The 14232-nt window shown below is 39.8% G+C and overlaps 1 protein-coding gene across 2 annotated transcripts in view; it reads left to right on the forward strand.

The window, feature by feature from the left end:
• The window catches only part of ppp3cca (protein phosphatase 3, catalytic subunit, gamma isozyme, a), a 27857-nt gene extending 15705 nt beyond the window's left edge, over positions 1–12152 (forward strand). The window contains exons 7-14 of one of the 2 annotated variants that reach the window (XM_020590402.1): positions 1–65; positions 152–246; positions 351–476; positions 1630–1707; positions 2347–2431; positions 3865–3962; positions 9743–9769; positions 11818–12152. The exon at positions 1–65 is cut by the window's left edge and continues 9 nt beyond it. In XM_020590402.1, coding sequence (XP_020446058.1) covers positions 1–65; positions 152–246; positions 351–476; positions 1630–1707; positions 2347–2431; positions 3865–3962; positions 9743–9769; positions 11818–11978 — 735 coding nt within the window. In that variant the 3' untranslated portion in view covers positions 11979–12152. The remainder of the gene's footprint in view (positions 66–151; positions 247–350; positions 477–1629; positions 1708–2346; positions 2432–3864; positions 3963–9742; positions 9770–11817) is intronic. The other variant, XM_020590401.1, reaches the window with a different exon arrangement.
• Positions 12153–14232: the final 2080 nt, after the last annotated feature.

The following is a 14232-nucleotide window of genomic DNA, read 5'->3' on the forward strand; positions in this document are numbered from 1 at the left end:
TGTGACTTTTTTTTAAATAATAATTTGCTGTCAGTAATTAGAGCCCATGAAGCACAGGATGCAGGGTAAGTAGAGCTTTTTTTTTAATACAGTAAGTCATTTCTCTGTTATTGAATATGTGTGATGAATGCTCTTCTTTGTGGTTGTGCAGGTATCGGATGTACAGAAAAAGCCAGACCACAGGCTTCCCTTCATTAATCACAATCTTTTCAGCTCCAAATTATCTAGATGTCTACAACAATAAAGGTTTTTGTTTGTTCTCCTCACTCATATTGCTGCATTTTTCTTGTATTTACCAGACCTCGGCCCTTGAATCTCTCCACCCATCTCTTTCCTTCTGTCAATCCTAGCTGCTGTATTAAAATATGAGAACAATGTGATGAACATCCGACAGTTCAACTGCTCCCCACACCCCTACTGGTTGCCCAACTTTATGGATGTCTTCACATGGTCATTGCCTTTTGTTGGAGAGAAAGGTATGTTTGTTTAATTGGGAACATGTGAATGGAAGCTATTCACATGCAAGGCAATAAGTTATGGACTAGGAGTGAAAGGTTTATGGTAAATTGTGCTTTTCTTTAAGGTTTTCAATCAACATTGTCAATAACTGAAATCGCACATAGTTTTTTAAATTTATTTATCATATTTCATGTTTTTGTTTTTGCAAGTTAGTCTGCTTACTGTATTTGAACTATGCCAATGTACTTTTTAGAAATGACACTGAAAGTATCATTTCCCAAACGACAGCCTTTGTAAACCCAAAAAGCTAGAAATGCACCCTGTTAAGCAAAGCAGTTATTATTCAGCACTGTACTACTTTGACTTTATGGATTTACAGGTAAAGGCTCGCAGTTTAAAAAAATAAATAAAAATTCGGTGGGCGCACCATGTCACTCTGTCAAGTGTGTGATGTCTGCGGTTCGAGTTCGTCTCCCTCAGTCTGTTTCCTGCCCACCTCTCTGCGACCAACTTTACAAAAAAGTACAAGTACAGAATAACAGCTACCTAGCTCAAAATAAATCTTTAAAAAAAGCACTTGGTTCTGTAGCTGCCTGTTAACCCTTTGAGGGGAAAAGGCAGCTATTAGTACAGAGTGGGTCACGGAAAAGTAGCCCGCCTCCAAAACAATCCACTTGCTCAGGTCTACTTTTCCGTGGCCCACCCTGTACATACTATATAGTACTTCAGCCATACAAGTGTAGACACTGTTTTTGTTGAAATTCCACCAGCACATCAGGCTTGGGAAAATAAACTGTGCCTTTTTTTACATCCAAGTTGTTGCTGCTAATATAAGAGTATTACTTGTTAACTCTTAGGACTGTGTGGTGTTTCTCCATGTTAATGTTTAGTTTGTGGTTTACAGTTTTCTTTTCATTTTGGACCTGTTCTTTGTTGCTTTGGGGTCCATTAGGAACCACATTTTGATTTCATATGTGTGTAAATTGTGAAAAACCTGAATTTGAAAAAAGTATATGGATAGAACAGCAAGACGTGTTCATAAACATCTGTATTTAGCAGATGGAGGTACAGGTCCAGTTATGAATATCTATATGGAAGTCAAACAGTCTCAGGCAAACCTTGCCTCAGACACCAGTCTGAATGTTTAAAGTGAATTCTGTCCCCCCACAGTGACAGAGATGCTGGTCAATGTGCTGAACATTTGCTCTGATGACGAGCTCATGTCTGAGGGAGATGACCTATATGAAGGTAAAGTTGAATAAGTAAGAATATTGTTTAAGAACCTTGCACTTAGAGGTTCACCCTCTTGATTTGGGTTAAACAGATATACAGTATAGAGTGTCAATCGTATGATACAAACTTGAAATTGGCTGACTAATACCTTGTGTACCTTTTGTTATTATAAACGTGTGCAGACTTTGAAATTTAAAGATATACGTATACTGTATCAGCACAATGTAAGTTAATGGTTGCTTCTGTTGAGAAACCTGCTTGGGTTGTACATTGTCACCAAAATCCTCTGGGTCTGTTCTCATATTCTGCAATTTGCTTTTTCAGTTGACTTTTTAAATTGGATGAATTGAAAATGAGTCCTGGTACACACTTAATTGACACAGAATGCTAGGAGGGGATTCATATGCATCTCCTCATCATAATTCAGCCTCTGCCCCACATATCTGCTGTTGATGAGGGAGTGGCGCTCCTTAGAGTACAGCCGCTCTGCTCTGAAGCACACCATTAAACCCTGAGTTCATCTCTCAAATGTAGCATCCCTTCATCCTTTTTTCTTTTCCCACATGGCTTTTACTGTCTTCAACATATTGTTTACTTAAAAACAAAGGATGTCAAAGTACTGTGTGTTAACCCTCCTTTCTGGACTCTTTCCAGGCGGAACCACAGCGATGCGTAAGGAAGTCATCCGGAACAAGATTCGTGCTGTGGGGAAAATGGCCCGAGTCTTCTCAGTGCTCAGGTCTGACCATGTCATTAATGATCTCCCTTTGATGTTCTAACTGGAGAAGGCTTCTGTCCATGTGTAGGCAGATCATAGTGAACCCAGCGAGGTGGAGGGTGGTTAGCTTTGCCAAATTGAATGCAGGTCACCACAGGGCCAGGAAGATGGCAGATTGTAAAATGAATGAAGTCAGTTGAGTGCACAATGAAGTTGTGTTTGAAAACACGGTGTTGTCCTGTGAGGATTAATGAGCTGGCACAAGATGAGTCAGGATGCACCTAGACTGTATAATGACATTGTTCCAGATTTATGTTGCAGCTGCTAGCTTGTCACGCTGCTGCAAGTGAGCCACTGCATATGGGTCAGTGGCTTAAAAGGATAGTTCAGAAACCAATACATTCAAAAAAGAAGGAAAATACAATACAGATGTTACTTAGCTGGCTGTATGTTTTATAAATCCCTAAGGTTTGTCTTCATTCATATTCTATTTCTAAGATGAATGCATTTCTTTGTAGGATGAATATAATGTGAAATGCAAATTTACAGTGACAGAAGTACTCAGATTCTTTACTTCAGTAAAAGTAGTGTAAAAATACTCTGTTACAAGTAAAGGTCCTACATTCAAGTGCCAGCAGTAAAGGTGCTCCTATGCAGAACAGACCTTTTCATTTTCTTAATGTATATTATAGTATTGGGCTGTAATTATTGATGCATCATTCTGTATATTATGTTAATGTAGGTTAAAGGTGGAGCTGTTCTGTCTTCCTTATATACATTAAAGCTTCCACACAACCTGGTAGCATGTCAGTTTCCCACCAGGGATAAATAAAGTATTTTGTATTATTCTTCTTGTTCTGAAAAGTAGCTGGCAACTAAAGTTATTAAATTAATGTAGTGGAATAAAAAGTATTTCCCTCAAAAATGTATTAAAGTCAAAGTATGAATTAGCAGAAAACGGAAATACTCAAAGTACAAATACCTCAATTGTATTTAAGTACAGTAGTTAGTATAGTTACTTTCCACCACTGCTGTGGATGCATTACAAAGCTATGAGACTGTCTCATCTTTGTCGTTAGCCCAGTTTCTTTTGACTCAGAGGAGAATGAAAATTGAAGTGTGTTAATGTAAAAGTGTGTTGACACTAATCTTAACACCAGTAACTGATCCTTAAAATTATTGCTTCAGCTGCTAAAATTAACACAAGTCATTAGTGGCCCACTTACAGAACCAGGACGCTTGTTAGCAGTTTAGCTGGAGGCATTTAGAGCTGAGAGTCCATCACTCTGTTAAGCAGGCAGCGAATGGGCACAGGTTAAACATGTGCTGGTGATTGAACTTATGACCTCTTAGTTACAGAGCAGCCCCGTTACCACCAGGTGTCTGCCCCCTGCCTGCTGAAATGTAACCCGTGTGTGTTTACCCTGTGTGCCCGTGTTTTGTTTCTGCACTAGGGAGGAAAGCGAGAGTGTGTTAACACTCAAAGGCCTGACCCCAACCGGAACTCTTCCAGTGGGAGTGTTGTCAGGTGGAAAGCAGACCTTACAGACAGGTAAGTGTGGTTTCCACTCATTAGCCCTGATCTTTGATTCCTCCTTGCTGACTGACATTAGTATGAGTTGCACCCGAAGTCACGAAGTGTGTGTGTGTGTGTGTGTTTAACTTTAAGTGTCTCCTGTGAGCAAGACGTGGTATTTCATGATCTATTACTTCTCTAGCACATCAGTACAAAAATAAATAGAATAAAATAAAGCCATTGCTCTAACATTTTTTCCTGCATTTGCCACACCCGTAGGGGAAGATACATGGTTTGCAAGGCAGTGTATAGTCATTTAGCTGAAAATGCTCTTATTCACTATCGTACTGAGGTTTTGATGAGAAGATTGATGCTGTTTATGCAATAAATATGTAGCTAGAGCCAGGTTAGCTTAGTGTGGCTCTTTCCAAAGGTAACAAAATCTGCCAACCTTCAACTGGGAAGCTCACTAATTAACGTGTTATTTCTTGTTTGTGCAATCCATCCAAAATCCAAAGTGTTAAAACAACAATTTGACATATTATGTGCCAGATCATTTTTGGCAAGATGTCTCCGCTGGTTGCCTCGCAACTTCTCCCAGCCGGAGCCAGGCTAGCTCCCAGTTTTTAGTCTTTATGCTAAGCTAAGCTAACCACAAATGTAAGTGGTATTGGCTTTTTTCATAGAAGCAGAAGATGTGAATTGGTTTTTGATTGTTCTGTCCATTCTCTTTTGCTTGACTGGAATAGTGTCCTTTGCTTTTGATCTTTGCACCTGCTGTACAAAAACACAGCACAGAGAGCTCCCTTTTATAGCCACTAAATATTTTTAGCTCTCCTGGTGATGGTGGAGCCGACATCCAGTCTGGAGAGACCAGCTTCCTAGTCCTGCTAGTCCCTTTGAAGGGTTCTAGATCAATGGTGGTATGCCCACCACAGGAAGCACTGGATAGGCTATTACTTGAGCCCACCCCCAATGCTGTTTTAAAGTTTCTGGGGTGAGCTGCGGGCTGGCTGGCTGACTACAGAGGTCAGCCTGTCACCTGGAAGTGGCTACTGACCCTCTGATCTAAAGGTTAGCGCCTGGCCGTGCCCGCCAGAGGACATGCTGGGAGTCCCACTTTGCCACGCTGGAGGCTTACAGAAGCTGCAGAGCAATCGAAGGAGGAACCACATGTGACCTTTTGGAGAATGTCATTGTCCATGTTGGCTCCCCTAGTCACAGGTTTCAGATCAGCAAGGACATTTCAAACAAAAGGAGGGCAAGTGATTGCATATTTTTTTGTTCATTTTTCTTGATTCTTCACTTTACCCAGCTCTTGCTGTAGTTTTTGAAGCTGCTGCTGAGATTATGGGTAGGGTGCTGCTCACCTTTGAATCCTGGTTCATTCTCAGGGTATAGAGTATAAGAAGAAACACCCAGTCCATGAGTCGACTCATGGACTGGGTGTTAACTGATGGACTGTAAGGTATCAGTACAGGCTTGCAGACAACCACAGGTGGTTTCCTAAGTGTCACCAATAACAGTGCACCTCATAATGCAGTGTTGAAGGGGGAAACTATTTGCAGCTACAATTCTGCATTTGTAAGACAAAGCAAGGCAGCTTTATGTGGAGAGCACATTTCATACAGAGGCAATTTGAAGTTTACATTCATGGGCAAAGAAAACAAAAACAATTAGCATTAAAACAGTGTGCAATCAGTTAAGGCAAAATAAAGATGAAGCATTGCTAAAACAAAATAAAATCCTTAAAATGAAAATAAAAACTAGTAGACAAAATAATAGATCAGAGAGCACTAATAAGTTGTAAATGTTTCCTAATGCAACACAGGAACCAAATGTGCAGTAGAGAAACCAATCAGTCAGAGACAGAAAAACAGTTTTCAGCTGAGACTTGAAATTGGTGAGAGTCAGGGCACTTTTAAGATCACCATGAAGTTGGTTCCCTCTGTGTTTAGTATAGTAGCTGAAAGCAGCTTCACCCTGTTTGGCTCTGACCCGAGGTTCTACCAGCTGACAGCTTCCTAAGGATCTCAGAGCCTGGCTGGGTTTGTATTCTTCAAGGAGATCAGAAATGTATTTTTGCCCCCGTACCACTGATTTGTTTTTTTTTTTTAAACTAGCAGCAGCACTTTAAAATCTAGTCTGTATGTAACTGGCAGCCAGTGTAAGGACCTAAGAACAGGAGTGATGTGCTCATTTCTCCTGGTTCTTGTTGAAACTCTGGCAGCAGTGTTCTGAATGAGCTGAAGTTGTCTAACAGTCTTTACAGGATGATCAGACCGCTGACCATTACAGTAGTCCATAAATGAGTTCCTCTAAATGTGAACTGACAAAATGCCGATTTAATTATGGCCTTGATGTGGCTGCTGAAGCTCAGGTCTGGACTCAGTTTGGTCCCAGCAGAGGCCAGCTCTTTCATCTGGTCTGTGAACTCCAGAAGTGCAAAGGAGGCGAAGAGGGTGACTGGAGAGGAGAGAGAACTGGATGGGGATGCAGTGATAGAAAAGAAGTGTCCCCGCTTTTGGCAGTTATCATGTGGGCTGGAGATTCTTTCTTTGAACCCTGATGTAATGTTTTAAACTCTCCTCATCCAGGCCATGAGGAGGCTTTCCTTCAAGGTTTCTGGTGTGTTATTGTGTTTTCCTGGTGTTATAGTTCCTTTTGTTCTTGACAAGGGACAAGGAACAGATGAGTGATGCAGAATGTAACAGGTTGGAGATAAACAGTTTCACTCCTGACTTGTTAAGGCAAATTCCATCAGCCCTAAGGGATGTCTGTGGTCCCAGAACAAGTTGTCAGCTGTCAAGGAAGTGCACTTTCTGTAGGGCATGTGTTCTCTGCTGAGTCTCTTGACTCCTCTCCTGAGTGGTGATAGGCTACTGATAAACAAGTCAGGAGCTGAGTGTGTTTAGTATATTTGTGAACTTCTGATCATTGTTTTACAGTGTCACTGGTCTCTATGTGCACCCACTGTTTTATAGTTGGGTGTGTAGTCAGGATATTAGGGATTCTTTCTTTCTGTCCTGTCAGCAACATGTCCTTGGGGAAACGGTATGTTCAGGTATTTTTGCTGCTTAAGTTGTTTACACTTTTAATTAAAAAAAAAAAACTCACCCACAATCAGAGTATGAGGCCTAGTCATCAACTTTACCTTTAGCGTTAACATTTTAATTTCCAAATAACTCTGTCCTTACCATGTTGTATGAGGATGAGAGGTTATCTAGGTCATCTGATGGAGATCCAGGCTCCTCCAGCAGTGGTTGTACACTTGATTGTTGAGAGGGTTTGCTGCTATCTCTCCCCTTTGTAGCTATCCACTGTTGAGTCCTGCTATGCACAGAGGTTGATACAGGCCCTCTGCCTGTATGATAGTGTAGGCCAGCCAGTAGCATTGCAAATCTCTGTTCACTGGGTTCTGGCTATCACTCGTCCTCCCATTTCCCAGAGCTGTGATTTATTCTTAGGATTAGCACTAAGTGAGTTCCAGAGAGGACTGTTGCTTGAAAATTTATTGCCAGGCAGAGAAGCCTCCTGTTTCTTAGTTGTCTTGTTGGTGCTAATTAGCTGTGAGTTAGCATTCTCTTGTTCTCTGTTTTGAGTCCATGGTAATGTGGTATTGTTCCCAGATGGTCCATTAACTTTCACATTAACTTCTAATCAATGAATCTTTTAGTTTCAAGCAGAGCAATCCTCTAGAGAGCTTTGTGGATGTCCTCTGTAGAGAATGGGGGGGGGATCTTGTTGCTCACTAGCTTCAGCTAATCCTAGTCACTGTAGATAAGACAGGGGGAAAAAAAAGGCTTGTGCTGTATGTAGGTTATACTTGCCTAGTACATTTGAGTCATAAAAGTGCTAAAAATATGGTTGTATCAATCTGTGTCTAAGAGAAATTAAGCTCCTAGTAATTTACAAGTATCCAACAGCCACTGTCTATATGTTTTAGCAGAAAAACAAGGATATCAACAGAAAATGTAAGCAAGCAGAAAAGTGTCTACAATGTAAGAAAACAGGAAGTCAAAAACAACGGCTATCTTAACACAGCTCTCCTTTATCTTGAATGTTTAACAATTCCTTTGAGAACTCATATTTCATTCCCTCAGATGACTGTCTTCTTTTAGAGACTGAAAGATTTCAAGACCCCCTCCTCTTAAAAATGTAATTTTATAGCCCACAAATATCTCCCCTCTACTATACTTACTGTTACTAACAGGCTGTTCCTCTGCTGAAGGGGTCAGATGTCTGCTGCGCTGAAATCTGAGTTTCAAACATTTCAAATCACCTGTTAAGTAGCTACAGATTTCAGGAGTTTTATCTGTTGACTGCTAGAGTGCACGGTTTTGGGATGTAAAGCAGACCCCGGAGCTTCTTTACACTGTTTACTTATTTACTATTTAGTTAGTTTGAATCAGATATGCCCTTACATTGGTTCCCTGGTATCCTGACTCCCTAAAAAGCCCCCCAGTTAATCCAAAATGCTGCAGCCAGAGTACTGACAGGAACTAGCAGGAGATATCATATCTCTCCCGTATTAGCTTCTCTCCACTGGCTCCCTGTAAAATCCCTGGAGGTTTCTTCTATTAAAGGGGGTTTTTCCTCCCCACTATTATCAAGTGCTTGCTCAAGCGGTATTTGTTTGGTTTTTTTCTATAATTCTGTCAGGTCTAGATCTTGTGATTTGGCACTGTACAAATAAAGTTGATTTAAATTGTATTAACAGGTAGCCCATTGCTAATAACTTAGTCTCCTTGTTCTCTGTTAATAGACTGGGAAAATGAAGAAATACTGACACACCATCAATCTCTAAGCCTGACTGGAAATACATTTGCACATTTTACTTATACTACTGTGACAATGTAAAAGCATAGCAGTATTAACTTTATAAACCCACTATGGCTATGTTAGCTACCAGTTACAGCTTAACAGCTAATGTGTTACAAGACACTAACCACATAAACAGACTCCTGAGCAGAGTCTGGGTCTGAATGAGGTTCAGACATATCCAGCTGAATCTCTCCAGTAGTCCCTCCTGCTGATCTCGATGCATGTTGATTTTCACTGGGGGAGCAGCGGTGGTGGGCAGCGTACAATGCCCAGTCTCGTTTTTGTATATTTGAATAGTCAAGAATCTTGGAAATTCATAATGAAAGCCAATGTTTTCAGACTTCTTTAACTGTTTTTAGGGAAAACTCTTAATAATTAATATATATTTTCATAGCAGAGTATTCTTATGTCTTAAACATCTCTGGATTGGATCCCTAAATATTTTATACAAGTGCAAATTGAATAAGACATGAATATGGCTGCTGGTATAATCTCATATGAGGAGAAATACAAATCATGGAAAGTTCACCACCACTGAGCCATTTTGAACTGAAGCTGTGTATGTGAATAAATTAGTTTGCCAATGAACACCTGACAGTATATGTACTACAGCTTTGCCTTTGTGTGAGGCTGCACTGTACAAATGCATTGTCCTGCCTGGTTACTGTTGCCTATCTCACCCCTGCTTGAGACTGTTAGTGCTCAGCCAAATCCCCCCTCAGCTCTCCACATCTAAGTCCTCATGACCCTTTAACACCGGCACATCCTAAATCTCCAGTAGGCTTCATCCTCTAACCTTGTAACATACTGTATTTCGAAGACATTTCTATAGCTGCTGTGAATTTTGCATCTATAATGACTGTGCCATGGGTGTTGACCTGTATTCTGCCATCTGTTTCCCGTTTAGAGTTTGATATTACTGTTGTATTTGCTCTATCTGGCTGCCTTTGATGACTCAATTTTTCCCCTTTCCTCAACTCCTATTAACATAGCTACCATTGAGGCAGCTAAAGCAAAAGGTACGCATGGCTGTGTTACTCAAATCTCACATCTCTGTTTTGTGTGTGCTGTTCACCCCTTAAACACACCCTTTAAATATGTACCTTTTTCTTGGTTTAATTGTTCTTTAGGCATCCTCACTGATTTGATATCACTGGTTATTGTATTATTGTATTCTGCTTTATTGCTGGTTGCTCTTGCATTATCAGTGTCTGCTAGATATACTTGGCTCTGTCATTGTGAAATAGTTTAGGTAACACTTCATTTATAGGGTGACAGTCAAGCAATAAAAGAATCATAATGAGGTATAAGAAGCTTGTGTAAGGAAAACACCTATTTCAACATCAATGTAGTTAGGTACAACAGTTATGGGCTGATTTATTAAAATGCACTTTGCAAAGTACTTTTAAACAGGATTATTTTCGCCAGCCTTACTTGAACAGTGCTTGTCAGTGTAAATCAGATAAGTAAAACCCATGCAACAGAAGGGGTAGTTATGCATATCAGGGTCAGGATCTGACTTGAACCCTGTTGACAGGGAGGTTCCTGGCTTTTCTTGCCAAGGGAGCCTCTTGCTCTAAAACCTTGCTAAGTTAAGACCAGGGATATTTTCAGAGGCTAATCCTGCTACGCCATTTGGCTGTTTATACACTGTCTGCCCCTTCTGGTTAATAGTGGCAGTTAGTGGTTCAGGAGGCATATAAACATATTTTATCAAATGCACTAATGCTTTGGTGCAGAACTCTTCAAGAAATAGAATAGTGTAACATCACAAACTGGAGAAAAGGGAAAGTGCATTCAGATGGTGTAATGTGGTAGCTCTTAAACATATGGTTACAGTCATTTTTCATCATAGTGAATTGTCAGTGTGGTTGGTTGGATGGTTTCATACTACTAACTGGACCTTACTAGCCATTTGTCTCTTAGTTTTAGCCATCAATCCAAAAATATTTAGTCATTGCTTTTACCAGATTATTTCATCTGTTTATTTTTAACTATTTCAACTGTTTAGTCTTATTCTTTATTCATTACATGCAGCTAATTATTTATACTGGTTATCCATTATTTTTAGCTGATTATTTCACCTATTTAACTATTTATTATTGAAATTACATAGACATTACTATGAGATGACAAATAGAGCCATTATTCCATTATTTAAAGGTAACATTTCAACTCTTTATTTAAGACTTTTAGTAATTATTTTAACTGTTAATCCATTACCTTTGCCTAATTATTTAAAATATTTCTCATCGCTTTTATCTATGTCAGCAGTTTGTAATTGTAATCCTTTTATCTAATAGTTAAAACCATATATATCCATTGCTTTTAGCTATTTCAGCATGCTTGCTGACTAGTTTTCCTGCACTCAGCTAAATGCACTGTGCAGTCAGTGTAGCTGGGAGCTTACAGGCTATTGTGACAGTAGATTTACTTGGGTTCGGTATCACACGGATTTGTAATATTTCTTGGACATTCATTCTGCATTGGACAACATGAGTATGTAGGTATACAGTATTTCGTTTATCAAAACATAATTTACATTACTCCACAGAGATACCTGATTGTGCAAGAGTACCATAGAGAACCTTGTTTAACCTTGTTTCTGTGGATGTACGTACACCCCACCCCCTAAACCCTTCACCTCAGAGTGCTCATTCTCTATTTAACTTGACAATTGAAATGACTGAACAGTCCTTTACAAGTTTGCTTTCCATTTGCACACGTTTTTTCTTTCTGGTTTCCTTGGCTGGTTCGGGACTTTACCGTAAGTCTACAAAGTGTGAAGTGTTATTATTGTAGCTTGTCCCACTGGTGTGTGTAAATTAGGAGTCATTCTTTGCCTGTGCATGCGTTCAGTTCTCTGATCATCTGTTCTGTGCTAGGCTGATAGTGTGCTTTGTGTTTCTCAAGTGAAATTCCACAAGGAATCCACTTTGATTGAGGCTGATGAAAAAGCTAAAGAATATGGTTAACACCAGATTTGTGCAATGACAGAAGTAGGGATATTACTCAAGTGCTTGCAGCTTCTGATGGTGTCCTCTGTGGTGTTTCCTCTGCCCTTTAGCCATTCAAGGCTTCTCTCCCACAAGGAAGATTCGCAACTTCGAGGAGGCACGTGGCCTGGACAGAATAAATGAGAGGATGCCACCTCGCAAAGATGGCCAGCAGCCAGATGGCACCACGATCAACACCAACACCCCCAAAAAGAACGGCACTGACGGATAGGCAACAGAAAGAGCAACCACCCATACTCACACAGCCCACATCCTCTGACTGTTGGCCCTCCACCACACTCTCTCTTTCTGTCTCATTTCGTCTGTCACCTCTGCTGTGACTGCCTGTCCATCTTCTGCTTTGCCCACACTTGGGCCAGGAAAGGAAGCGGACACCTCAGTAGATGAGAAAAAAAAAAAAAAAAAAAAAAAAAGGAAAAAGAAGGCCACGGGGGGGGAAAAACCCCTCCAGCCTCTGTAAAAAAAAAAAAAAGACAAATATATGGTATGTTAACTGGGGGAAAATCTAATCTTATTTATTAAAGATGAAATAGATGTATTGTGTAATGGCAACAAATCACTGAATGAAGACATTTTGAAGTTTTAAGTGTATACAGAAGTCCTAACTTATACATGTCAAAATGGTTTTAAAAAGGTCAGTTTTATAAATTTGAGGTGATACAGATAAATGAAGCCCTTGTTATCCGGGAGTTAAGTTTTTTGTTGTTGTTGTTCTGTGCGTTTGCGAAGGGAAAATCTGAAGTACAAATACTGCAGCTTCAACAGCCTCGTGGATCTTGCGAGGTTTTTTCAAGACATTTCAGGCACTTGAAGTTCTACATACAGTACAGTGTTTATATGACTGAAGTTAAATTGTATATGTATTGAAAGGTGAAAAGAATAAGTAATTGTATAAGAATAATTACCACAAATGGATATTTTATACTGAAAACAGAATTATAATGAAGACTTAGTCTTATTTATACATTTTTTCACAAAACTTTAACAAATCCCCAAAAATGTGGAATTTTTGTTCAGTATTTTCACTTCCAGAGTAACATTGGTTTATTCCTGTATTATCATGAGTGAATTAAATAGTTAAGATAAGGGATTTATGTTTTGTGTGCAATGATAGCTGCTGTTGCTGGCTGTCCCGTGCTGGAATGACTTGTATTCAGGTAAAGGCAGCTAGGATGTTCTCGCAGCGCTGAACCAAAAAAGGGATATACAGTACAGGACGTCTTATGTCACCACAAACAGACATGTCAGTACTTCCACATTGCGGATGGAAGCACTTCTCCTTCTTTTCCTCTTCCTCCTCAAGCACTGAAGTTAAGGTGACCTCTCACTACACATGGAGATTACAGCATGAGAAACTGACACAAAAGGATGTGTTATCTCTCCAGTCATCCATTTGGACAAAAGAAGATACATTTACTTACAAAGGAGAGGGACTGCTGGCCATACCTTCCTCAGAATAGACTCGTGTTCATTACCGCTTAGGAAGTTTCAATGTATTTAATAGAGTTATGGCAGTTTACTTGAGCTTTTGTTGTCAGACACTAAAAAAAAAAAAGAGGGTGTGCTGTCAAGGCTTTCCTTTGTTTTTTAAGCTTTATTAGTGTCTCCATAACTGTTGATTATACAGTATGCAGATGTTTTTCTGGAATTGTGATTACCGTGCATATCAAATAAGGGAAACATTTGAATTCAGTGAAATGACAGTACTTTGATAATGCTGTACCAAGACACAATGGACTGAGTCATTCCCCTCAACAGGGATGATGCTATAAAAGGTACCACTGGCACACTAACAGCTGTCTATTGAAGCCTAACAGTACTGTAATCATCTCAACTATGGCTGATTCATATAGAGTGTATATTATTTTTTCAGCTTGTGGTCATACCAAGATGGGGACCTTCAGCGCTCAGATTGCTGGTGCATGCATGTTTTTATGCTGTGACGTATCCAGCCATTCAGCTCTCCTGGTCTAAACACCCACACTCCTCTTCACAGGCGCTCCCAACCCTTTAACACCTGCTTTTTCTAGGACATAGAACCAACTTAATTGGTGCTTTGACACACCTGACTGTAATTCTATTGTCTCATTGTCAACAAAGAAACAAGGGGGAATGAGCTTTAAGATTTGCTGTTCTCTTGTGAATTTACCCCCCCCCCCGCCCCCGTTTTTTTTTGTTTTTTTTTTTTAACAAGATATTTGAGCCCATGTGCCATGCCACTTCGACCGCACATATGAAGATCTGTATGTGTGTTTGTGGATGGTAAACAGTCAATCCAGGAGATTTTAGGTCAAACATTAAAGATTAAGTGTCAGGAATATTTATCTTAAAGTCTTTAACATTTCCAAAATGATGTTTGCATTTATGGGAAAGCTTTCTCAAGATCAAATATTTCAGTTTACGTTCATAACTGTTGTGTTAAAGTTTGTTTTTAAGGTAAGGCTTTATTGGGTGAGCCATACGGG

Source organism: Monopterus albus, unplaced genomic scaffold (assembly GCF_001952655.1).
Source record: "Monopterus albus unplaced genomic scaffold, M_albus_1.0 scaffold12.1, whole genome shotgun sequence".
In the NCBI taxonomy this organism is placed as follows: Eukaryota; Metazoa; Chordata; class Actinopteri; order Synbranchiformes; family Synbranchidae; genus Monopterus; species Monopterus albus.